The sequence below is a fragment of the Melanerpes formicivorus genome, unplaced genomic scaffold (genome assembly GCF_026170545.1).
Source record: "Melanerpes formicivorus ecotype bairdi unplaced genomic scaffold, bMelFor1.0.p_v2 SCAF_14, whole genome shotgun sequence".
Lineage (NCBI taxonomy): Eukaryota > Metazoa > Chordata > Aves > Piciformes > Picidae > Melanerpes > Melanerpes formicivorus.
The window spans coordinates 9,582,759-9,607,950 of record NW_027142366.1 but is presented as its reverse complement, the minus strand read 5'-3'; the positions used below and the strand labels follow the sequence as shown (position 1 = coordinate 9,607,950).

The following is a 25,192-nucleotide window of genomic DNA, read 5'->3' as shown; positions in this document are numbered from 1 at the left end:
GGCTACGGAGCTAACATTCGGTGTCCTGCCTGCGCTTGCCCATAGTTAGACCGGGTCCGCTGAGAAGGGGCAATACGGGCGGCGCTTTAGGGGCTGTCGTGCTTTTCCCTCTTTCTGATCCCAAGGGCTGTCAGCGTGCTTTGTTTGACGCAGGGAAAAAAACCTAAACAAGAGCAATAAACAAATTAAAGGAAACCTGGACAATGAGTGAGAGTGTAGTGTAGTGTAGTGTAGGAGTTTTGTAACGAGTCACTGAAAGCTGAACTTGTAATTAAAATGCCTCTCCTAACGTAACCGTAGCCCGGGTGCGGTGCCGGCGTGCCTGCAGGCATGCTTGCGTGCTCCGTGCTACTGGGATGAGTCGGCAGTGTTTGTTTGGTGAATGTATCAAGTATTTCCCAAAGGAAATGCAGCCAGCGTGGATGAACCAACGGGATTTGTCGTGGTCTAGACGGAGCAGCCTGCTTGGGCTTGAAGGAAAATGTGAGTCTTCAAGGGTGGGGTTGTGCTTTCATTTGTTTTAGTGGCTGTTTGTTTGTTGGGTTTGTTTTTTACGTTTCCTCTCAAAGCATACCCTTATGTTGTGAGCTTCTAAAGACTGCAGTGGGCAATAAATAAAATTCGGGGGGGGGAAAGAAGTCTTTAGAAGTAATGGTGAGGTTAATTGGTCCTTTAGTGCAGCAGTAAGTGGACTCTAGCTCTGCCTATCCCAAATCTTCCTGCCCTGTTTCCTAGAGCAACTTTAGTGATGAACAACTGCTTACCTTTAACATAAATGCCATATTCAGGCAAAACATTCTCCACATCCTCCCAAATGTCTCCATGCTGTTGTGGGCCACTGTTCTAGTACTCCTACTTTCCTGTTGGTAAGTTTTCCTCCATTTCCTATCCAGCTTTAATTTGTATCCTACAAAGCAAAGTCCAAAATCTTTTTTCTGGTTGCAAGGAAATGCCTTTTAAAGTAAGAGTGCAGCTTCTACTTTACATATTATTTTGTGTTTTAAAAGATGCTGTTGTAACGATGGATTGTGAAATCCACATTCAGTGACTTCTGGTACTCAGATCTTGGTTCAGTATCTCTGCAGGTTTGGGCTTGTGTCAGTTCTGCTATTTCACTCTTTGTTGTTGCTGTTGCTTAGAGTTTCTAAGGGAAGGAGATAGAATCAATTGGAAGGGAACTCATCAGAGGTGCAGATCCAAGTATCTTTATTTTGTGAGAATCACTAACCTGGTGTATGACTATTGGTACAGGAGCAGTTTGAAGCTGAAAAGAATTACTGCATTGAAGTTTGAATCCTGAAAGTGTAACTTGAGTTTTGTTAGACTCTTAGCTGGAGAAAACCACATGTGGGTAAAAATTTACTTTCCTTGATCCTCCTCACTTCCTACTTGTTTGCTGTCTTCTTGTCTAGAACAATCCTTGCATATGATTTCTGCATCCTAATTAATTTTCTGCTGTATCATTTAAATTCTAAGTTCATATTCTATTATTGCACACAAAAGATGTGTAAAAGTCTAAGTTCCCAGAGGTTATATTATTAATTCAGCATTTTTTTTCTGGTTTACTATTTTATTAATAGTGCTGTAACAAACAAAAAAACCCAAACAAACCAATCAACAAACAAAACCCCTCTTCCAGTTCAATTATGGGGCAGCTTGTATGAATTGCCAGAGCTATTGTCATTTACATGTGCTGCAGAGCAGCCAGAAGGATTAAGTGTTCCTGAGAGCTGAGGGGCAGTGGAGTAACAGATCTTGGAGACTGTGATGTAATTTTTTACAATAGGAGTTATAGTGAGCATTCAGACATCAAAAAACAACCCACCAAGGTATTTACTACAAGTTTAAGATGGATGTAGAGACTCCAGAAAGCAGGGCAGAATTCCTAATAAAAATAAGGGGAATCAGACTTCAACATTTATCTGTTCTCTTATAATACTGTGAAGTATGTACTAAGGTATGGGCTGAACTACCATACACCTGTGTAGCTTCTGACACCCAATTGGTTTGATCCTTCTGTGGTGATTTTTCTCAGTTCATTAAGGCAGTTGTGACCTTGCTGTGGTCTGTAATCTGCTGCTACTGCTGCTCCTCCACCTGACACTGACAGAGTAGAAATGGCACCATCGGATGGGCAGCCTGGACACCACTAAATATCAGCACATCTCTGAAACTGCAGTGATGGCACGCAGTGGCTAACGAAGTAATCTGTGGGGTTTTTTCTAGGTGTGATGCTTGCTTTTCAGTTATGTTAGACAAATGAGACCTGCCAGCTTTGTCCCTTATTGTAATTGCTCTGGGTGCAATATAACATTTAAAAATGAGGTTCTTTATGTAACTTGTGTGATTAACGCTTTTAGATGTTACTGCAGGGTAGTATGTAACCACCCTGCTCTTTGCTGCAGCCTGCGATGGCAGTCCTATGTATGCACGATCCATACTCTTCGCTGGTCTATTCCAGTACGCTAGGCAGTCAGCTGAAGGGTGGTGCTGCCTGTGGGTTTAATTGATGCATTTGAAGTAGTATGCGAACAGCTCACCCTGAGACACAGCCAAACACAAAGACAGAGGCTGTGCAGCTCTTTCAACTAGTACATTTTGGGATGCAAACTTGGTTGTGGATGAAGTTATTTTGGTTCAGTTCATGCTATTCAGCCTGAACTAGTTCAGGACTTCAAAACCAGTTTAACTGGTTCGTGTTGAAAAGTGAAATACTTGAAGGTGAGTCAGGCTTTCACTGTGGCCTTCCCCAGGGACGACGCCGTGACTGTCCAGCAGGCAGGGTGCCCGCAGGACGTGGAGGTTCCTCTCCACGTGGGCTGCGTGGGGTCGCGGTGCCAAAGCGCCGGAGCAGTGTCACAGGGAGGGGAGTGCCATGATGTCCACCAGATCGGCAGCCAGGTGCGGCTAGGAGAGTTCGAGCATTGCTTGGCTGCTGGTGGCAGCCGACACGGGTAGGGAGACCAGGCGGTGGCTCACCGAGGGGCAACGCTTCTGCCTTGCTTCCGTTGGCGGGGGCCGGGAGGTCTCTGTTGAGCAAAACACGGGTTAGGCTCCAGGCCAGCTCGCAGCCTCCTGGGGCCACCCTCCGCCCCCGAGCGGGGACACGGCCCGCCGCACGCGCGTGGGCGACTTCTCCCCGACGGACACCGCCCGAGGTGCGCGGCGCAAGGCCCCTTGCCCCCTCCCCCGCCGAGGCGGGGCTGCGCGGCGCCGCCGGGGATCGGCATCCCCGTGACCGCAGAGCCAATCAGGGCGCCGCGCTGGCGCAGCCGGCGCGTCTCCGCCTGCTGCTGCCCGTGCACGGAGGTGCGGAGAGGGAAGCGCAGCGCTACCGCGGGAATCCGCGGTCGCCTCGCCGCGCTCCATGGGGATCGAGAGCTTCTGCAGTGTGGACGCCTACGAGCCCTTCTGGGTGAGCGGCGGGATGGAGCGGCGGGTTCCGGGCTCGGAAGCGGCTGCGGGTGTTAGTACTGAGGGATGGCGGCGAGCCGGGTGGGACGGGGATGGTCGTGGGCCGCCGGCCCATGCACAACCCGTTGGGGCCGCGCCTGGCAGCGGCAGCCTCCCCTCCCGGCGCTCGCCTTGGTCAAGGCGTGGGGGCTACGGCTCGCCCCAAGCCCGCGGCCGCCTGCGTGCGAGAGAAGCTGCGCGCAGCGGCTGCGGGCTGGGCGGAGGGGCCGGGCCCCGGCGGGGGCTCGCTGCGCTCCGGCTGCGTGCTGTGTCCTCGCGCCCTGGTCGCGGACCGGGAACCGGTGCCTCGTGTCGGGGGCTTCCGGCCGGGAAGGGCTCGGACGGGGGAACCGGTGAGCGAGCGCTTAGCTGGGAGAGTGGAAACGAGTTCCCGAGGACGGAGCTGTGGCTGCGTCTACGTTACTCGGGGCTGGGCGGCTAACGGTGGCTGAGCGCTGCCGTCGCCGCGAGCAGCGGTGTGCTGTGCTGGTAAGGAGGCCGAGATAAGCTTTCTGGAGGCGAGCCGCTGTGCTGCCTGTTTGCATAGCAGTTTTCACTTTTCCTTAACGAAGAGCGGGGAGCGCAGCTCGCAGTGGGGGAACCGCCATCCTCCCTGCAGAGGTGAGTGGTGTGGACGCGCTGCAGCGTGGGGCTCCTCTGCAGAGGCCCGCAGGTGCTGGCGGGAGTGAGGCCCCGGGGAGGGCAGTGAAGATTCTTCTAAGGATGGAGCAGGTTGCATGGAGAAGGAGGGTATGTGGAGGAAGGCAGAAGAGAGGTGGAAGTTAGGGGAGAAAAAACGTAAGTGTAAGCCAATGAAAGTAACATAAGAGTAAGTGGGAAACGATTTTCTTAGGGTGTACAAAGAGCTTGCATATTCATTGGATATTTGCCATGCGCTATTGAGCTAATGAACTGCCTTACTAGTAAAATAAACCAGCTGTCTCAACAAGTGCCATTACCCTGTTTGTCTGAAGAGCCATTAAGATATTACTCAGTATGTGTTAAAAATCATTAAGACTTTAACCTTTTCCACTGATCAAAAGTGACTCTTAACCTGCTTTTACGTTGCTCATGTGCGTGTCTCTTTTCAGATCATTTTTAGGTTTCTCAGAACTGACTAAATTGTTGTCAATGTATTGTTTTTTTTTCCCCTCTCCTAGAATGAGCCTTTTTATTTGAAGAGCTTTAGAGATTACATTTCAGAATTCAGTTTCTGGAAAGCTGACTTTAGAGAAAAGTAGTTTGGTGAAAAAGTTGCCACCCCTTTGAGCTGTGGAACTGAAACATCAGGTGGAAGCGAGAACTACACTTGGGATGTTGGAAACAATTAGTTTGTATAGGATTGATGATGGCAGATTCTTTTATTATGAATAACTTTGTCATTCTTGTTACATTACAGACATTTCTGGTATTTGTAGTGTATCTTGACTACTCCATGCATTTTTATTTTTTCACTGGTTGCACTGGTTCCCAAGAATATAGATGGCTTTGTGATTTGTCAGCCTTCTCCCAATCACGTGGAGTCTGCCTTTCATTTCTTCCAGCTGAAGATCCTGTGGGTGTGGTTGTTTGATTTCTGGATTCTTCTAATCCTGCAAAAGAACAATTGTGAATTCCAGTTGCTGAAAGACGTGTCTGTAAAAAAACCTTCCTTACCAAACTTGCCCTCATAATCAACACTGTATCTGCTTTGTCTTGCACCTTTCCCAGGAGTGAAGAGGGTAGTAATGTAAGTTTTGGTGTTGAAGGAAACTGGCAGCTTCAGTTTCTGGTATCTCCATTGTTGGTGCTATTTAAGGCTGAAGTTCTAATGGATTACCAGAAAATGCTTATGTGTATGCAGTGTTTACTGGGCTTCTACCCATCACCTGTATGTGTGCTACTCTTCTTCCTGTCTTGCGGGCTGCACTCTTCTGCCTCTCAGTGCTGGGTGATAGGTAGATACATAGTTCACCATGAGCATGCACCAGTGTAACCACATAGCTGAAGCCTTGCTGGAGGAGCTGCAGCATTTCCTAGCACTTGGTAAACTCAACTTGATGTTTTTTATGGTCAAGGGTGCTGTTGAGTTTGGGGCAATTCAGTTTTAAATTGTGGGGGAGAGTTTGCATGTTGAAAAGACCAAGTGGTCCCTTAAAGACTGTGTGTTAATCTTCTTAAGCTTTTCTGGCCAGGATTTTTCTTGTTTGCACACCCAAGGAATGTTGTTGTTGAAAGTAATTGTCTGAGAATTAAACAGATTGGTTTTATTTAATGGTTAGTTTGAAAGGTCAGTGGCCTAAGGAAGTTTGGTATCTTCATGCTTTTTCCCCCCCACTGTTTAACCTATGTCTGTGCCCCCACTTAGGACACTAACTCCACTGCAGTCAAATTTGCTTGCAGACCCTAACCATTTCTATCTTCCTTTGAACCTGACTCTTTTTGGAAGGGTACAGTTTCATCCTTGTTTTCTCTAGCATCACTGTGTATCTCAGAATGAGTGTCCCATCCATAAGGAAAAGAGAAGTACAGCTGCATAAGATAGATTTAATATTTACTAATAGCTGATGATGACAGCAAAGGCTTTAGCAACCATTGGTGGACTAGGGGTAATACTTTGCACTACTTCCATTACTTGCATTTCACTTTTAGTTTAGGGGTCTGTTTAAGCTGGGAAATTTTTTAGTGACCTGACACAAAGCTGAGATAGCTTTTCCAGAGTATCAGCAACGTATGGGGGCAGTCAGCAGCGTATGAGGGCAGTTGACCTTGCTTCAACCCCAGCATGCACAAAAAAAAAAGAAAAAAGGTAAAGTGGGGTGAGAAGCTGCTATTTTAGATAAGCAGGAGTACTAAGGCAGATGCAGAACTTGCTGTACCCTTTGGCCTGCTGCCCTGCCGTCTGGACATCTAGACCGGTGGTCTAGGTGCAGTTACATTTGGAGCTAGTGCGGTTTTCCTTTCTTCTGAATAAAGTTTTGGGATAGTTTTGGTTTTCCAAAACTTGTAAACTACACAGTATCACATTTGGAGAAGTCTTTTTGTATTGGGAGGTTGAGAATTCTTTGTGACACTGAATTTTCAAGACTAATCCCCAGTAGGGCTTTTGTGGAAAAACTAGGAGATGTGAAAGAAGAAAAAATTTCGTTCACACTAAGTTCCTTAAAGTCACTCCCCATGTTTTCTACCAGGTCTTATAGGAAGCTTTGATTAGAGGATGCCTGTGAATCAAACAGGATCTGAAACTTTTGAGGTTCTTGCTTGCACTTAAGGGAATGTGAGAGAAGTGACTTTTATGTACGTAAGCTTCTATTATGTCCTTCACCAGCAGAGATACTATGTTTCATAAAATCAATTTATCTTATCTCAAAAATCTTATCTCAGTCAGAACTTAGTCAAATTTGTTTCCCACGTTTTTCTAGTTGGGGTTTTGATTGTTGAGGAAGGGTTGAAAGCAAGTAATTCCATTAGTTTCTAGGGGGAAACCAAGTTTTCTTCTCTTATGTTTTGAAAACTGGAGTCCTATAATGACTCAAGCTGCATCTGCCTGTGTACACCCAGGCCTGTTTCTCTCCTGTTGGTGCTGAAAGTTTTGTCGAGCCCCTTCTCTGCTAGTAAAGAAATGGCATCCACATGTTGCTCTAGGCTTAGCACTCTTTCACATGCAGCCAAACTGCAGGAGATAAATAGAACAGACGAGAAAAGGTAAGACAGAGCCTTGCACACAATTCAGGGACTGATTTGGTGGGACTGGGCTCAGGTTCCCTTGCCGTTGTGTAGACTTCTCTCTGAAGCTTTCAGGCATGTTTTATCTGCCTTAAATGTATTTTCTTCAGTGTTTGACCAAAGGCCTTGTTTTGTATTTGGGTTGACATGGGTGAAGGTAGGGGAGATCCACCAGCCTCTTTCAGCTGGTTCTGGACATGTTAGGCTCTTCTAAGACTATAATATGGCTCGTTTGGGTTTTATTAAGAAAGAAATAAATATTTATTATATTGATTAGCTGCCATTTGTGAAGGGATACTGTGTTATGTAAACAGCTGCTATGCTTACATTGTTTATGGGCACCTTGGAGCCCTGGTACCTTTCCTGAAATAGACTGCTGACAGAAACCCAGACTTTATGTAAGGAGTAATTTCACGTTCTAAGCTCTGTGGTTTATGCTTTCCTGCATTAGATAAGCAGTAAATTAGCATGTATCTTGGAACCCTGCAGCTTTTTGCCATGTGAAATAGGTCTTTAGTGCTTCTTCTGTGTTTGTGGCAGAGGGAGTTTGAGGTGCTGTGAGTGTAGCTGAGTGAGCTTGATCAAAGTTGAGAGTTTCGATTCTTCCTTTGGTTGTAAATGTATTAAATCTATGAACGTATTTGTGACCAGAGTTTAAAAGGGCATGCAGATCAGAAAATGACCTATTTGCTGGTGTAGGAAGGATGGACAGCATTTGAAACAGGAGCAGCAGTAGCAGGGTATTAAGCAGAAACTTTTACACAAGGCAGTGCCTTAACAGCTGGTTGTCTGATTCTCATAGCTTGGCTGCTGCTGGATTTTTAAGTGATGAGAGCCAGAGGTTTGTTTGTCAGTTTTCTCTCATTTAAGCCTGTAAAAGAATTTTGTTAGACATGTAAACAAGGGTCTAAATGTGCCTAGAGATTGAACTTGTATTAGAAGTTAAACTTCCTTCTCTTGATCCAGAATAGGCCAGTTCAGGGAAAATGAAGCCTGATAGTCTGTTGTTGATAGGGATTTTCATAACAGATGAGCTGTCATTTTACAGCTGTCACTGCAAGAGTGTTCAGAACAGCTAAACAGGGAAGAAACCCCAGCACAAGGCTGAGTAACTTGTGCTGTTCTGTGCAATTACAGTGCAGTTTACACTGCTATACTGGGACTACTTGAAGGTTAACCCGGGTTGCACTGGAGTCATTCTGGGTCACATCTCTAAACAGCCTGCTGCTGGGTACTGACCTTTTGCTTACTTTTAATAGAGTCAGAATTCCCTGCATTACTGTTTTCTCACTGTTTGCCTCTGTGGTAGCTGCGGATACGGTTTGTCCCCGCTGAAGCTGTTATCTTGGTCCCTTTGCAAGATTGTTGCCCAGGTGTGTTCAGACTTTTCACTGTGGTTTGACCTTAATATGCAGGCTGTTGCAAAGGTGCAAAAAGGAAATGAAAGCACAGCAGAGTACAGAAGTGGTGTCTGTAGAAAGAGGCTGAACATTTATTTCTGCAAGTGCTGATGTAATCTGTCTCACATTTCCGGGACACACAAAAAATGGGTGTAGTTCATTGTTTCTTAGCTTCTTGGATTACAGAGATCAGCCCTTGTAAACTCCACAGCTGCAGGTGCTCCTTTCTCTGGCAACTTGTTAGCACCAGCCTCTTACTTTAGGCTAAGGGGAAACCAAGGCAAACTGTGAGGTTTTTCTCTTGTCATTTTACTCACAGTGCTGTCTGTAACAGAAGATTTAAACTTTTGGTAAACAGAAGGAAATCTCAGCGTTTGGGTTTTGGACAAGGGGGTGTTGTTGAGAACTCAAGTCTTGCTAAATCCATTTCTAATAGAAAACATTCTGATAAATTAAGGATGTTTTCCTGTCATTAGAAACACTTACTGGCATTCTTTCCCCATAATCTTATTTTTATCAATGATTTAAAAATGTTAAGACTCCTGTTTATGATGTTGTTTGTTTTTTTTTTTAATGTTCACCCCGTCACTTATTTTGTGATGATGTTATGAGACTGTAAGGACAAAACTTAGATTTCAGGATTACTTGAATACAAAGGTCGAGGCAATCCCAGGCACAAACACAGGCTGGGCAGTGACTGGCTGGAAAGTAGCCCTGAGGAGAGAGACTTGGGGGTGCTGGTGGACAAAAAGCTCAACATGAGCTCTCAATGTGCACTTGCAGCCCGCAAAGCCAATCAGATCCTGGGCTGTATCAGGAGAAGTGTGGCTAGCAGGTCGAGGGAGGTGATCCTCCCCCTCTACTCAGCCCTGGTGAGACCCCACCTGGAGTACTGTGTCCAGTTCTGGAGCCTCTATTACAAGAGGGATGTGGAGGTGCTGGAATGTGTCCAGAGAAGGGCCACAAGGATGATCAGAGGGCTGGAGCACCTCTCCTATGAGGACAGACTGAAGGAGTTGGGGCTGTTCAGTCTGCAGAAGAGAAGGCTCCGAGGTGACCTCATTGTGGCCTTCCAGTATCTGAAGGGGGCCTACAGGAAGGCTGGGGAAGGACTTCTCAGGATCTCAGGTAGTGATAGGACTAGGGGGAATGGAATGAAGCTGGAGGTGGGGAGATTCAGGCTAGATGTGAGGAGGAGGTTCTTCACCATGAGAGTGGTGAAGCCCTGGAATGGGTTGTCCAGGGGGGTGGTCGGGGCCCCATCCCTGGGGATGTTTAAGAGCAGGCTGGATGAGGCTCTGGCCAGCCTGATCTAGTGTAGGGTGTCCCTGCCCATGGCAGGGGTTGGAACTAGATGATCCTTGTGGTCCCTTCCAACCCTGAATGAAACTATGAAAAAGAGGTGGGGTATGGTCTCTTCCCTTATCTGAGGTCTTGATTTGAATGTGGCATTCTGGAAGGCTAGGCTGGAAGGCTTGCTTCTAAGAGATGCAAGGCTTTTTATTCAGACATATCAGAATCTTAATTGGAGATCTGTATGTTTTGAACTTTGTCTGCATTACATTTTCCTTGCTTCCCTGGCTGCTGCTAGCAACCTAACCAATGAACTTCAGATTTAATGGCAATTGTTTTGTTCCATTCATGGTTTCATAAGGAAGAATGTTTTGCTTTCTGACCATTTGGTGAACTCCCCCACCCCCAGGACTCTAGTATCAAGTACAAGAAGGTCCTCAACTGCATGGTAGGTTGAGTTCTCCTGTAGTAGTAATTACCCACCCCCATCTCCCCAGCCCCTAAGCTGTTGATCCTGTGAGTGAACATGATCTCCATGAGAGTTGGAAATCTGAATCTATTTTTCACATCCCACTGTGCTAATTAGCATTAACATTTCTTATTTCACCTTTTGTGGCAGTGGAACAACAAAAAGGCAGAAACTTTCTGATCTTACAGGGTTGTTACTGGCCTGAAGAAATGCCTGAGAACTTTGTGGGTATATGAGCAACTGTCCTCAGACGTGACTGTGAAGGGAGGAGCTGAAGTCTTTCCACAAACCGGCAGTCTGGCACACTCTGTTCATTTGTTCCACTGTTTGTGGTAAATGACACAGTTCTGTGCAGGAGCATAAATCTGTCATTTCTCCTTGCAGAAGTGGTTTTTAGAGTCTGGGAATGGAAGCAAGTATCTGGTTGTGGGGATTTTACTTTTCAGTTGAATCCCACTTGTGTGTTCTAAAAATGAAACAATCGTTCCTGGCTCTCTTTCATTAAGCATAGGAAGGAGCTGTTGGAAAGGTACTGCTGTAAAATCTGTACTTTAAATTCTTCTACTTTGTGCTTGCACAGTGCACCCTTAGGTGATACAGTAAACCAATAAAGCACTAATTTCATGTAGCTAGCATAGGACTTCAAAGGAGTTCCCATTGTGTTGAAAGCTGTCCTTCAGTGCAGTGTGAGCTGACTTTGTGTGCATCGCAGCAAAGGTGCCATTCATAGAATGAATCATGGAAAGGTCCAGGCTTGAAGTGACCTCCAAAGGTCACCTAGTCTGACCTCCCCTCATTCAGCAGGGATATCCCCAACTAGACCAGGCTGCCCAGGAACTTGTCGAGCCTCACCCTGAGTATCTCCAGGGAAGGGGCCTCAACCACCTCCCTGGGCAACCTGTGCACTACTCTCATAGTAAAGAACTTGTTCCTTACATACATTTCACCTGTGCATTCTGCACTCACTTCAGCTGCACCAACAGCTCTGGTGTGTCACAGGGAGATCCCTGCATTTGGCTGACCTTGTTCATTGAGAAAAAAGGCTGGAGGAAATAAAGCTTCAGCTAAGGGGGGAAGGTATGTTTGTCCTTGCAGGTTATGCTTCCTTCATCTGGAATTGGTTCTAGAGCCACTGGATTCTTTAGTGCAGGTAGAACCTTTCCAAAATCATTTCAATGGACTATGCACAGTATTTTTAAGTGGGAAGTTTGCAGTGGTTGCTCATAGTCATATACTTGAGTTAGTGCCTTGCTTGCCACTGTTAGAGGTGGTGTTGCTTGCTGCTTGTTTCTGTGAGTGTTGCTGAGCAGATGGGAGCTGCAGGAGAGCGATTCTGCTGCCTTTTTTTGGTGTCTGTTTGTGTCAATTCTGGAGTGTTTCTCTTGTATGAATTTCTTTTGCTTTTTTTATCAACCAGTCACCTCTTGTGATTTAGCCTGAACAGGGCAAGTGTTATGCTGGTGAAGATGGTGTAGTAGTATGCTTGTTACAGGCTCTGTTGTATGTATATTCTTAGAGAAATGGTGAGCCTCGGTGTGTGTTTCATGACCTGACTTCAGAACATGAATGGCAGAGTAATGATGCTGTATTTGCTCTGTTTGGAGAATGTGATCTCAGTCTGTCTTCAAAATTTGTAAAGCTCAGTTGAATGGGGAATAAAAAAAAAATAGAAATGGGTAGATTCAGATTGGATATTAGGAAGAAGTTCTTCACCGTGAGGGTGGTGAGACCCTGGAGCAGGTTGCCCAGGGAGGTGATGGAAGCCCTGTCCCTGGAGGTTTTTAAGGCCAGGTTGGATGTGGCTCTGGGCAACCTGGTCTAGTGTCAGGTGTCCCTGCCCACGGCAGGGAGTTGGAACTAGATGATCCTTGAGGTCCCCTCTAACCCTAACAATTCTGTGATTCTGTGAATGAAACTTACTTGGCAAGATGAATAACTTTGCAGAGCTCTTTTAGGGTCATCACTTGAAAACAGACCTCCTAGCCTACTGCAAAGTCTGGATCAATTGGTAGTTAATTGTTTTCCTTAATTCTCAGTGTGGTCAACAGTGTAACTTTTTACTGTTGGTTTTGATGGAGACTGGTGGTATTTGGGACTTACAAAGCAAGGGCAGTGTTCCTTTGAGACATCCTTAAAGGGAGAGGTCCATTTCTGCTCCCCCAACCTTGTGTTGTCACTGATGCTAGTAAGCTCACCTGAAGCTGTAGGCTCATTCAGATTAGGCAAATCTCTGCTCTGGGAAGAGGCAGGCAGGAAATTTGCTGTCTTGGATTGTGTGAACTACAGGCTGATGGTCTCAGCATCTGAGGCAGAATGGTTGAGTCAGCTCCTGGGTTTGTAGGTGCTACACCAGGGAGCTTAATGCCATATCTAGAGCTGCCAAATGGTGAGACTTCCCATTCCAACAAGAAAGCTATAATGGCATTATAATAGAAGTTGTCAGCTGCAGTTGCAGTGGTAGTGCCTGAGAGTGCTAATTACTTGCAATCTAGTAGCTGTAAGCATTCCAGGAAGTGAAAAAATATTTCATGTGCTGTTAGGAAAATAAGGTTGAGGAACCCTATCATGGTATGACAAAGGAAGTGGTTCTTCTATGGGTGATATCAAAGTAGTAGATACACAATGATGCAGTGCCAAACTCCACTTGAAGGAGTAAGTGTTGGCTGTGGTATTAAGATTCCAGTGGGCTTTTGTAATTCCATTTTTTATGTAGGTGTGTGGCAATGTTTAAGCTGGTTCACGCAGGTAGGTTTAACAACGTGCTTGGCAGCCTGCATCTCCAGCACACTTGTGCACAGCAGGCATGAATCTGAGCAGTTCTGGTCGCTCCATTTGTGCCAGCCAGAATGTTAAAATATGCTGTGGGTCAAGCAGTGTGATTGATGTGAGAGCAGGCGAAGGCTGGCTGCTCCTTTCACAGCCTTCCTGGCTGCCAGGGGAGAGCCAGCCAGCCTCAGGATCCCATCCAGGGTCAAAGACTTGTTCCTCAGGTCAGGCACACTGGAGGCATGCAGCTGCCTTGCAATCAGAATAACTGACCTTTCATGGTGCAACTTTGTCTCATGGTCCTGTTGCCAAGGTTTTTATCTTCCTGTTGCTGATGTTTTCGATGGGAATTAACAGGGTTCTTTGTTTTCCTCAGTTAAAGGACTGTTAAAGAACTGGTTTACCTGTGAATAGATCTCTGTGATTCTGTGGAACATGAAACAGCTTTTCTGCTGCTCTTGGAATGAGAGAGTTTCACTTCTAACATGATAGGAAGCTTTTTTTGTACCATAAAAGAAAATGTGCTTTTGGGCACAGAAACTGTGGACTGGTTGGGTTTCTTCTTAGTTTTTTTCAGCCACAGTGCTGGCAATGAAATGAAAACTGAGAAATAGGTCAGATAAATTTAAAATGCCCATTTGCCATTTCAGGAAACATTCCAAATGTCCAGGGATTTTAAAAGTATAAACCCCCCAGGAAACCAAACCCAACCTGAAACTATTTAACATCAGTGATGTGGTTCTCAACCAGACTAAAACTCTCCTACTGTGTACCAAGAAAGGAACTTGGCTCACACGAATTCTTCTCTTGTGGATTTCTGCAGTCATACCTTCAATGAAGGGCTGCTTCCAGGTGAGACCATCTGACAGCTACACACCTAGCCCTTTTTTTCCTCCTTCATGCCAGGAGGCTGGTGGTTTGTGCAGGCTTTCAGTGGATCCTTGGATCTCTGTCATTTGATGTTCCCTTTCAAAGTAGAAAGGTTAGCTTGATCAGTCAGAATGAAAATTGTCATTAGTCATTGAGGTGTGAAAGTGGGGCAACTTAGGGCTTTACTAGAACTTGCTGGAATACTGTGTCTAGAACTTGAGTCAGAAAAGATGTCATTAGTGTGCTAACTGCTTAATACAAAGGCCTGCTTCTGTGAATGCTTCTACATTGATCTGTAAATAAGTTTGGTTTGTGCTGAAAAAACCTACAACCCTGAAACTGAGTTTAAAGTGAAGGAGAAGCCTGTGCTCTAAACTGGCAGGGCTTGCCTGGGCTTGTGTGACTGAGCAGTGACTGAGTGCTTGGTTGTTTCGTGGGGAGGGTGCCACGTTTTCCACCCACTGCTGAAGCTCATGGAGCCATGGGATTCTCCATGCAGAGTTTAGGTCATGCCTTGCTTTTGTAGTGGGTCGACTTCCTCCTGGCTTTGCTCTCTGAGACCATTAACATCTCAGTTTAGACTGGAGCTAGCTTCTGATGTGACCTCCTGAGAGTCCTCTGTCCTGCTTGTTGGTTTGCTTAAGAGCAGTCAAGTACCTTTTGGACAGGCATCAACTGGGAAGTGTGCTCCAGTGGCTGATGGGCACTCTGGCCAGGCTGCAGGGAGCCAGCAACTTGACTTGTGTGAACCTATTGGAAAGGTGTCTTGTGAGGACATTGGGTGCTCAGCAGCATTTGCTTTATGGCTCTAATCCTGTCTGGGCTACTTTTTGCCATGTGTAGACATAACCTTAGAGAACTATTCCTAGGGAATGAATAGGAAAAGATACCACCATGTGTCTCTCTTCATGCTTGCTTTCCTTGCCTTTTGCCATCTGAAAGGACTGTAAAAAGGGGTTTCTGCACCTCCCCTGTGTGTAACTGTTTCTCCTGCTGTAGCTGTTAAATCCTAGCAGTAATCTTAGTCCAAACTGCCCATTTGTCCCCACTTGCCATTCTTAATCCTCGAGTACCATTTCACTGTACCCCCTGCCTGCCTGCAGAAACACTTCCAGGTAACTTGCCGACCTGCAGTCTTTCATTTGACTCTTGTATGTGTTCAGAATGTGCTCTAGCCAATATGCCTAGCAGCCATGCATGCAGCACCTTTGTTTAGCCACCTGGTTGTGCATCACCAGCTTTGTCCTTTCTGGTGATTGCCTGATTCACTTTGCAGCAAACATTTGGAAAACCCTGGAAAGGAGACAGTCACTTTCTTAAGCAGTGTGTGGGTCTCCAGAAGTGTACTCAGTAAATGATGTCAGTGCTCTTGTTTGTTTGTAAAGCTGATTACATCCTGTCAGTGTGCTTGTGTAATCACATTAACCATCTGAATTTGTGAATTGTAAACTGTTCTGCAGAGTCATGAGACTTTTTCTTGGCTGCTGTGCTGCAGCAGAGCATCTGGGACTTAGAAAGGCAAACCCATTTGAGCAGCAGCTGAATGTAAGGATGACTCAGCTGAATGTCTGATGATGGTCTGCAGCCAGGGGACTTAACAAGCATGTGGCTTGTCTACAGCGTCTGGCATCCCCAGCCTTCTCACCAACAGCTTACCTGACTCCTCTGCAGGTGCATTGAAACACAGCTGGGCATTTTTATGCTTTACCAGTGTTAATTTCCTTGAACTAGCTGTATAAAGTGTGGAGATGTATGTAGGTATTTCTTCATGGTTAAACTGGCACATAAGAAAAGGTTGGAAGTGAGAAGAACTTTTAAGAATGATGTGGAATTAGTGGAGGAAAAATAACAGATGTGCCCCCTGTGCATACTCTTGTATCTAACTCAGAAAGAAGTCCTAGATACTGACAGAAACTGAGAGGGAAGTAGGGAAGGAAATACTTTCATTTATACATTTTCAAAAGAAGTTTGTAGGGTTTTTTATTTCTTTCCTCTCTCTCTCTAAAACAACAAAAAAAAAAAGCCAACTGAATCAAGCACCCAAAAGCCTACACCCCTTCCCTCTGCCCTCCAAAAGAAACCAACAAAAACCCCCTCAGAACATCTTAATATGGAATGCTCAGATTCAAGGGGGAATGTGTTCTGTGATAAAATAACGTCTGGTTAGCCTCAAATTGACATGTTTGCAGCTTTTATCTGCTTAGATCTATTTTCCTCTCTTTGTAATTACATTTGAAGCTGTTTAATCAGTGGAATATGAAGCAAATAATGATCAAAGTGTGGTGATTCTGGACAGTGGGATGTGTTTCCAGCTTTGATGTTGAAATAGAAGGGTTAGATGCTCCAACTCCTTTTGGTTCTGTCTCCTCATCTATAAAATGTGGACAATGGCACTTACTTCTGTGACCAGCTCAGGCTTTTATTGAGGAGGAGGATTACTGACTGCCATTATGTCCCAGTAGTGGCACTGGTATTCTGTGCAGTTGGAAGTGGTGCAACTGGAAAAAATGCTTTGCAGCTGAAAAATGACACTAGTTGATGAGCCTTTGGGCATAGGACTGCTGCTCTGGGCTGTGTGGCTTTAAAACTGAAGCCTATGAGCTATGCTTTGGCTATCAAATATTGCAATGCATCTGCAGCAGTGATCCCTGTATTATGTCATTCTGCTGGAGGGTCAGAAACCTACAGCACTTCACTGAAGTGTCCCTTGCTATAACTTTACAGCAGACTCAGTAGTTTTAAGGTAAAATTGGCCTTCAAGAGATTTCCCTAACTTGCTTGGGGGCTGTGAGACTACTTCATAAATAGTGAAGTGATGTTGTCTTGTGGTGTTTCACTTTTACTGTGTGCCAAATAATGTTTCCACACTGACTTGGCAATGCAATATGTATTTATGTGTAGGTAGGCAGTGGTTAGAATGGCATTCCCATGTTAGATTTCTGCAATGATAGTGATATTCCCTGTCATAATGGGAGAGAGCTGGCATTCTCATACTAGTTTTCCACAACAGTAATGTGGAAATCCTTGATTAATACTGTTTAAGATTCCAATAAGTACTTTTCAAGGTATTCCATTTGAGTGAGTTATGTTGTGGTAGTGGTGTGTAACCAACAGAAGTGACTGTTGTCTTTTGAGTGTTTAGCATTCCTGAGCTACAAAAAATGCAGTAAAATCAGATACATCACAGAATGGAGACAGTTTAATACAAGTGTAGCTGCACCAGAAAAGGTACAGAAGGAGGCAGATAGTGGCCATTTCTTCTTTCAAATACTGGAGTTCATTATTTTCTTCTTTAACTTCTCCTGTCTTTCTCCTATCTTTATAATTTTTATTGATGATCTGGATGAGGGCACTGAGTCCATCATCAGTAAATTTGCTGATGATACCAAGCTGGGGGCAGGAGTTGATCTGCTGGAGGGTAGAGAGACCTCGACAGGCTGGACAGATGGGCAGAATCCAACAGCATGAGATTGAACACATCCAAGTGCTGGGTTCTGCACATTGGCCACAACAACCCCATGCAGTGCTACAGGCTGGGGTCAGAGTGGCTGGAGAGCAGCCAGGCAGAGAGGGACCTGGGGGTGCTGGTCGATGGCAGGCTGAACATGAGCCTGCAGTGTGCCCAGGCAGCCAAGAGGGCCAATGGCATCCTGGCCTGCATCAGGAACAGTGTGGCCAGCAGGAGCAGGGAGGTCATTCTGCCCTTATACACCGCACTGGTTAGGCCACACCTCGAGTCTTGTGTCCAGTTCTGGGCCCCTCAGTTTAGGAAGGAGGTTGCTTGCTGGAACGAGTCCAGAGAAGAGCAACAAAGCTGGGGAGGGGTTTGGAACACAAGCCCTATGAGGAAAGACTGAGGGAGCTGGGGTTGCTCAGCCTGGAGAGGAGGAGACTCAGGGGTGACCTTATCACTCTCTACAACTACCTGAAGGGAGGTTGTAGACAGGCGGATGATGGTCTCTCCTCCCAAGAGGACACAGTCTCAGGCTGCACCAGGGGAGGTTCAGGTTGGATGTTAGGAAGAAATTCTATACAGAAAGAGTGATTGCCCATTGGAATGGGCTGCCCAAGGAGGTGGTGGAGTCGCCATCATTGGAGGTGTTCAGGAGGAGACTTGATGGGGTGCTTGGTGCCATGGGTTAGTTGTTTAGGTGGTTTGGGTTGGTTGATGGGTTGGATGCGATGATCTTGAAGGTCTCTTCCAACCTGGTTTGGTTTATTCTAAATAAAGGTTTATTCTATTCTATTTTCTCTTCCCAGGACTGGAACCTGACATGGCACACAGAAAATCCAGACTTCACCCCATGCTTTCAGAACACAGTCCTGGTGTGGATCCCTTGCATTTACCTATGGGTCTGCTTCCCTGTGTACTACCTGTACCTTCGCTGCCATGACAGGGGGTACATACAAATGTCAAACCTCAACAAAGCCAAGACGGTAAGGTGGCTTTCTAGGTGCATCTTACTGAGCTTGCCTGCGTGTTTGAATCTGTTTTCAGGTGTGTTTTAGCACACTGTTTTTGTTGAGCATCAATGAGCACTTCAGCTGTAACTTACTTGTTCTGCTTGTGTTTGATTTCCAAGCCTTGTGTATTTGAGTTGCCCTTTTATCAGTACAGTAGGCTTTATGAAATACACTCTGACAAAAAAGCATGTGAATCCTTGGTAACACCAGTTGGAGAAGACTTTTTAAGGCAGCTCAATCTCGAGGCTGTTGCTGCAGTAATAAAAGACCTTTATTGTCCTGTCAGCTTCGTAAGTTACATGGCATAGATTTCTAGAAACGCTGCAGGTGTTCTCCTTGTACTGTGAGACAGGCAGTTAATGTTTTCCTAATCCCCCCTGTAGACTAAGTGAAACATTTTAAGGACTCTAGTAGCATGGAGTATTGGAGAGCTTTTGTCTCTGCAGTCTGTTATTCAGGAGCGAGGTACACGAGCTTCTTTGTGTTTCAGAATACACTGAATTATGTGGTAGTGTAAATGAGTAAACTTTTTTCTTCCAGTGGGGGGATCCTATAGGTAAAGGCAAGTGATTTTTCTTTTGTGCCTGTTGTGGAATTGCTCAAAAGAGGAGATCTGATTATGACGACTCCTAAGACATGGTGTTCATGTGTAGATTGTGCTGCCCCATCTCTGTAAACTGGAGTGTGAAATACTCTTCTGTATTGCAGGCTTTGGGCCTAATGCTGTGGCTGGTCTGCTGGGCAGACGTTTTCTACTCTTTCTGGGAAAGAAGTCAAAACATATCTCAAGCACCGTTTTACCTGGTTAGCCCTACAGTGCTGGGTATAACAATGGTGAGTCCTGCTGCTGTGCCTTTTGCTCATGCAAACCCTTAGGCACTAGCACACATCTTAGCCTTATTCACTGCTATAATTCCTTAAGCTGCAACCTTCACATACAGACTTCATCTGCAGTTGCTCTGTGAAACTCTGACTCAGGAATGTCTGCTTTCTTCTAATAAAAGCTAGGAAGCGCTCCCAGCCCAGCTGTGCTCAGTGTGCTGCATCTGAACCCACGAGCTGGTGCTAGTTGTCCTGCCTTGTTTTGCTAGGCTAAAGGTATTTAGTTCATTTAATGGCCTGACTAAAGCGTGGGTGGAGAAATCAAACTGAGAGAACTGACTAACCCTAGTTAATACAAACCACACTAAACTTGGTAAAAGTCAGCTGAAGGCATGTTGAGTATCTGTGACAAACTCCTTGTCTGTACCATTCTCTTAGTGTTTGTTTTCTTTGTTACATTTGGTAGCAGGGTGGAAAAATCTTCAGTGCCACCCGAGGTACTTGTGTGTCCCCAGCTACCTCCTTCTGTCTAGATGCACAAGTATTGTCTGCTTTGGCACCAGAATCTCTGCATCTGCCTTATTATTCATTTATTGTCAGTTGCCTTATATTTATCACAGGCTTGGTGCTTACTAAAGATGTTACTCAGGAAGGGGATGGGCAGCAGCAACAAACACAGCATTTAGAATAGAATAAACCAGGTTGGAAGAGACCTTCAAGATCATCGTGTCCAACCTATCATCCAACACCACCTAACCAACTAAACCATGCAACCAAGCACCCTGTCAAGTCTCCTCCTGAACACCTCCAGTAACCACAATAATATAAAAAATCAAAACAAACCAGAGGAGCCAACAACTCTGAAACATCCTGACAGGTGCAGGAGCTGTTAAGTGGTTTGTGGTCATTTGATAATGCAGTTTTCAAGCTTTTGTCAGGCTGATTGAAAATGCACATCTAAGCAGCCCAGTGAGATTACCAAGTCATAGCAGCTTCCTAAAAGACTCTGAAAACACACAAAATACAGAAATTGAGTAATATTTGGTCGCTGTTGTTTGGCATCATGGCTTGTATGGGGAAAAAAAGTCTTTGTATTTAAAGAGAAAAAATAGTCAGGAAACACCTGCAAAGTGTACAGTGTCACTATACTGTAACTGCATTTGGTTTGCTCTCTACAACAACCTGAAGGGTGGCTGGAGCCAGGAAGGGGTTAGTCTCTTCTCCCAGGCAACCAGCACCAGAACAAGAGGACACAGTCTCAAGCTGTGCCAGGGGAAGTTTAGGCTTGAGATGAGGAGAAAATTCTTCACTGAGAGTCATTCGTCATTGGAATGTGCTGCCCAGGGAGGTGGTGGAGTCGCCATCCCTGGAGGTGTTCAAGATGAGATTGGATGTGGCACTTGGTGCCATGGTCTAGTCATGAGGTCTGTGGTGATATGTTGGACTCGATGATCTTTGAGGTCTCTTCCAACCTTAATGATACTGTGATGTAGAACCAGGAAGGTAAAAGTAGCCAAGCAAATTTTGCCAGTGCTTTTGTGCATGTCATCATTTACTTCTATGCAATATGTATTCCTCTTCTCTTTTTTGTCCACTTATCCTTGCTGCTGCAGAGAACTTCCCATTGAAACATATTTTTGAATCACACTTAAAAGCTCTGGCTGTTGGAATGTCTGTGAGTTACTGTATTTGAAGTGTTCAGTAAGCACACTTCAACACAGTTTGTAACTACATGTTTATTTTATTTGTCTGCAGCTGATTGCCACATTTTTAATACAGTATGAAAGAATAAAAGGAGTCCAGTCTTCAGGTGTAATGATGATTTTCTGGCTCATCTCACTGGCATGTGCCACGGTGGTTTTTAGATCCAAAATAATAGATGCCTTAAATCCGGTAAGTGATTGCTAGCCTCGTCCAGGTGAAAATAGTCCCATGTGCTGCGGGAGCGGAGGAGCTGCTTGCCGATGACGCCAGTCGAGGCAGTTAATGACCTGTTCAGCATACCTCTGTTCCTTGAGTTACGAAAGCAAAACAAGCAAGACTTGATGGCTGGTGAAATTCATAGTGATCTGAACTGTAGCAGGAGCTGCTGCAAAGGGGCTGTGTCTGCTAGGGTGCACTGGAAGTGTGTGATGCTTGACCGGAAGCTTCTGGGAGCTTACGCCTCCTTCTTCCTGTTGGCTGTGCGGTGAATTTCCTGGAGCACTTGCTGGTGGTGTTCATGGGATCTGAGCTGCTGAGACAAGAGGAAAACGGGCACCTGAAATACTTTTATGTCGGTCTGTGCTATAGTAAGGCCACCTGAAAGATGAGATTGGTTATGGAGCTGCCTAAAACTGACTTATCACTTCTGTTTCTTGGAACACTAAAGCCATGCAGTGAATTATGAGAACTTCCAGCCAACTTCTGTCTTTAGCTGTTGGAGTGATATTTCACTGGTGGTGGTGGGGGTGTGTGTGTGTTCACCTGCCCCTGGTCTTTGATTTCTGTGGATTGTACTTTATGTATCAGTCCCAGTCTAAAAAATGAAAGAACCTCTGGAATTTGAGTACAGCACAAACTGTAACCTAAATCTGGCTCCTCTAATTAGATTCCTATATGCACGCTAATTAACAGATTGGCTTTGAAAACTCTATCCTACCCAGTGCATACATGCCTTACTCCTGTAAAGAATACCTTGACTTCAAATTGGGGCACACTGCATTGGTGCAAAGTGTGTCTTAAAGAGAACTTCTCTATGGAGGAAGTTCATGCTTGTGTGTTCATGGCAGTGACTGGTCAAAAATAACTGGTATCTTTCATCTGCTCCCCTCCTCTCTTTACCTCCCCTTTACCAAAATAGGCATTGACTTCAATTTGCATGTGTGTGGGTAGTGTGACAGTTTACAGGATTCACAGTAAGAAGCTGGTTTGTGTTTGAGTAACATGTTGTTTTAAAGAAATTCCTCAAGCCTTCTAACTGGAATGCTGCCTTCCTTTACAGGGTGCTAAAGTGGATGCTTTCCGTTATGTCACCTTCTGCATCTACTTCGTCCTGCTGCTCGTGCAGCTCATCCTGTGCTGTTTTCCAGAACGACCACCTCTGTTTTCTGAAACAATAAATGATCCTGTAAGTGTTCAGTTCATCCTGGCTGCTGGGCATCGTGCAGGCAATATTCTGTACAATGCCAGTCTGTCAGATGCCCAATCATTCAGTTCTTGTTAACTTGTTTGCCATGGACTGTTCTTCCTAATCTTTAGTTGGTGATGCAGATGAAGCCCACAAAATGCAAAACAGGGTGGGCTGCATTTAAGAGAAAGAGCAGAGATGCTGCTCCAGTCATTCCTGAATAGCATCCCTGAAGGTTAGGTCGGATGTGTTTATATTCAGAGGCAGTTGGTAGGCAGTATTGGGTTGAAGTGCTGCCTCCTAGTCATCTGGTAGCATTCAGCAGGCAGGAACGCTGAAGGATGTGTGTTCTCTTGAGGATCTACACCTGGAAAACTGCATTTGCTTTCCATATTTACCTCTCTTGTGCCAAGCAAAACTTTAACCAGCTCAATTGCAGAAGCAGTTAATGTCAGAGGGTGGTCTGGATGTAGACATCAATATTTATTTATTTTGCTTAGGTTCTCAACTCTAGGCTCTAGCTGTATGGCATGGATCTAAAGTGACACAGGGGGTGCTGCACCTTTGTACTGCTTGCTTAGCCCCAGGCTAGACCCAAGTCACAGTGGAGTGGAGACTTGGGGGTGCTGGTGGACAAAAAGCTCAACATGAGCTCTCAGTGTGCACTTGCAGCCCGCAAAGCCAATCAGATCCTGGGCTGCATCAGGAGAAGTGTGGCTAGCAGGTCGAGGGAGGTGATCCTCCCCCTCTACTCAGCCCTGGTGAGACCCCACCTGGAGTACTGTGTCCAGTTTTGGAGCCCCTATTACAAGAGGGATGTGGAGGTGCTGGAACGTGTCCAGAGAAGGGCCACAAGGATGATCAGAGGGCTGGAGCACCTCTCCTATGAGGACAGACTGAAGGAGTTGGGGCTGTTCAGTCTGCAGAAGAGAAGGCTCCGAGGTGACCTCATTGTCGCCTTCCAGTATCTGAAGGGGGCCTACAGGAAGGCTGGGGAAGGACTTCTGAGGATCTCAGGTAGTGATAGGACTAGGGGGAATGGAATGAAGCTGGAGGTGGGGAGATTCAGGCTAGATGTGAGGAGGAGGTTCTTCACCATGAGAGTGGTGAAACCCTGGAATGTGTTGTCCAGGGAGGTGGTCGAGGCCCCGTCCCTGGGGGTGTTTAAGAGCAGGCTGGATGAGGCTCTGGGCAGCCTGATGTAGTGTGGGGTGTCCCTGCCCATGGCAGGGGGGTTGGAACTAGATGATCCTTGTGGTCCCTTCCAACCCTGAATGAAACTATGAAACTATGAGTGACTCCTGTTGCTGCCTGGAGTTTGGATCTTCCAAGTTGAGAAGTTTCAGTTCTGTATTTTTTGATAAGATGTAGTTCTGATTTGATGGAGGTTAGGTGGTACTGACTGATGAAGGAAGGTGTAAAATAAATGCTGATGTTGCAACTGTGGAATAGGTCCCTAACCATTTGCACTTACTGAATTCCACAGTCACCTTCTCTGGTCATATCCAGTGTGCCAGTGTTGCTCTGCATACCACTGGCAGACAGTCTGTATGCCTATGTCTGGAGGGAGGAGTATGCTGCTGAACTTGTGGATCCTCTTAATCTTTGGGTTCTTTTCATCTCATTCAGGGCTCAAATGTATTTGACAGGATTCTGTAGATTTAGGGAAACCTTTTCTGCTTTGATCATGGTTACAGTAATTACAATGTGCTTTGAGACCACAGTGGTTTGTTTTTTCTTTTGAGTATTTCTAGGAGTGCCTCTAGGAAATAATGAAGACTTTAAACCCTAACCTTCTTTTCTCCCGAGTGGTGTGTTTATTGAGTGTTGCCATGGGGAAAGAACAAAGGAAGTCACATTAATCAGCCTTAAATTCTGCTTGGTTCCCTTCTGCCAAGCATTTCCAAACCAGAAATATTTGTAGATCCTGAGTCAAATTTTGTTATGGGTTTACTTAACCCAAAAAACTACAGTGAAGTTTCAAAGATGTAGGTGCTGACGTGTATAGAATCAAACAATGTTTTGCCTCTTCTTTTCACTGTGATTACAATACAGGAGTCTGGATTTGTTACAACTTGACTTCATTCTGTCTGGCAGGACTGTCAGTAGGATTAATAGTTCTTTCTGTATCATCTGTAATCTGATGTTTTAAACTTTTGCTTTAAAGTCCAGATTTTGGTAGCACAGGATCTAGTGGACTCTTCAGAGTTTCCACCTGAAAGTAGATTTAATTAGATTCTGGATAGTCCAGCATATTTTGAACTGTTGCTGAAGTTGAGAGGGTTTCCTTTGTTCACTGAAGGAGAAGTCTGTCTGGTGGCAATGTCAGGGTGGCTTGAAAGTAGTCTCCTCCCCTGCTGTTTTCTCGTCTTGCTTTAACTTCTCTGAGTGTAAAATCTCTCTCCGTTGATGGTGCTGGATTTGCTTGCAATCATTTTGTTGCAAGTGGTTAAGTGCTTTGGAAATGTGGAACCCTTATCCCTTTCCAAAAAAAGCACCTCTCATACCTGCTCTTAAAGTTCCCTACAAGGCTGCAGAAGCTTTGTGATGAAGAGGGAATGCAGGAGTCTGTTTTGCTGCATAGCTTGATTGCAACACACTTGAAGAGAGCTAAGTGGGGAAGCCAGGCCATGTAAACATGGGTTGGAAAATGCACATCTTGGAAATGCTTGGCTCTGTTTTAATTGCAGTACTCTGGTGATATTTGGGGATTTTTGTGGACAGAAATACCTCAGCTGCTCCAGTTACAGTTGGTGATAAAAACAGCAGGTTTTATGCCCCTGGAGTGGCTGCTTTTAGCATTCTTTAGATGCTGTTCAGAGCAGTGAGAGAGGGAAGAGA

The 25,192-nt window shown here is 45.4% G+C and overlaps 1 protein-coding gene across 2 annotated transcripts in view; it reads left to right on the top strand.

Annotated features, from left to right (window-relative positions):
* LOC137445289 (multidrug resistance-associated protein 1) overlaps positions 1 to 25,192 on the top strand; it is an 82,148-nt gene that overhangs the window by 21,738 nt on the left and 35,218 nt on the right. The window contains exons 1-5 of one of the 2 annotated variants that reach the window (XM_068146862.1): positions 3,278 to 3,415; positions 18,217 to 18,393; positions 19,129 to 19,254; positions 20,998 to 21,135; positions 22,226 to 22,351. In XM_068146862.1, the coding sequence (XP_068002963.1) occupies positions 3,368 to 3,415; positions 18,217 to 18,393; positions 19,129 to 19,254; positions 20,998 to 21,135; positions 22,226 to 22,351 (615 nt within the window). In that variant the 5' untranslated portion in view covers positions 3,278 to 3,367. Of the gene's footprint in view, positions 1 to 3,277; positions 3,416 to 18,216; positions 18,394 to 19,128; positions 19,255 to 20,997; positions 21,136 to 22,225; positions 22,352 to 25,192 lie in introns of those variants that run through there. The other variant, XM_068146861.1, reaches the window with a different exon arrangement.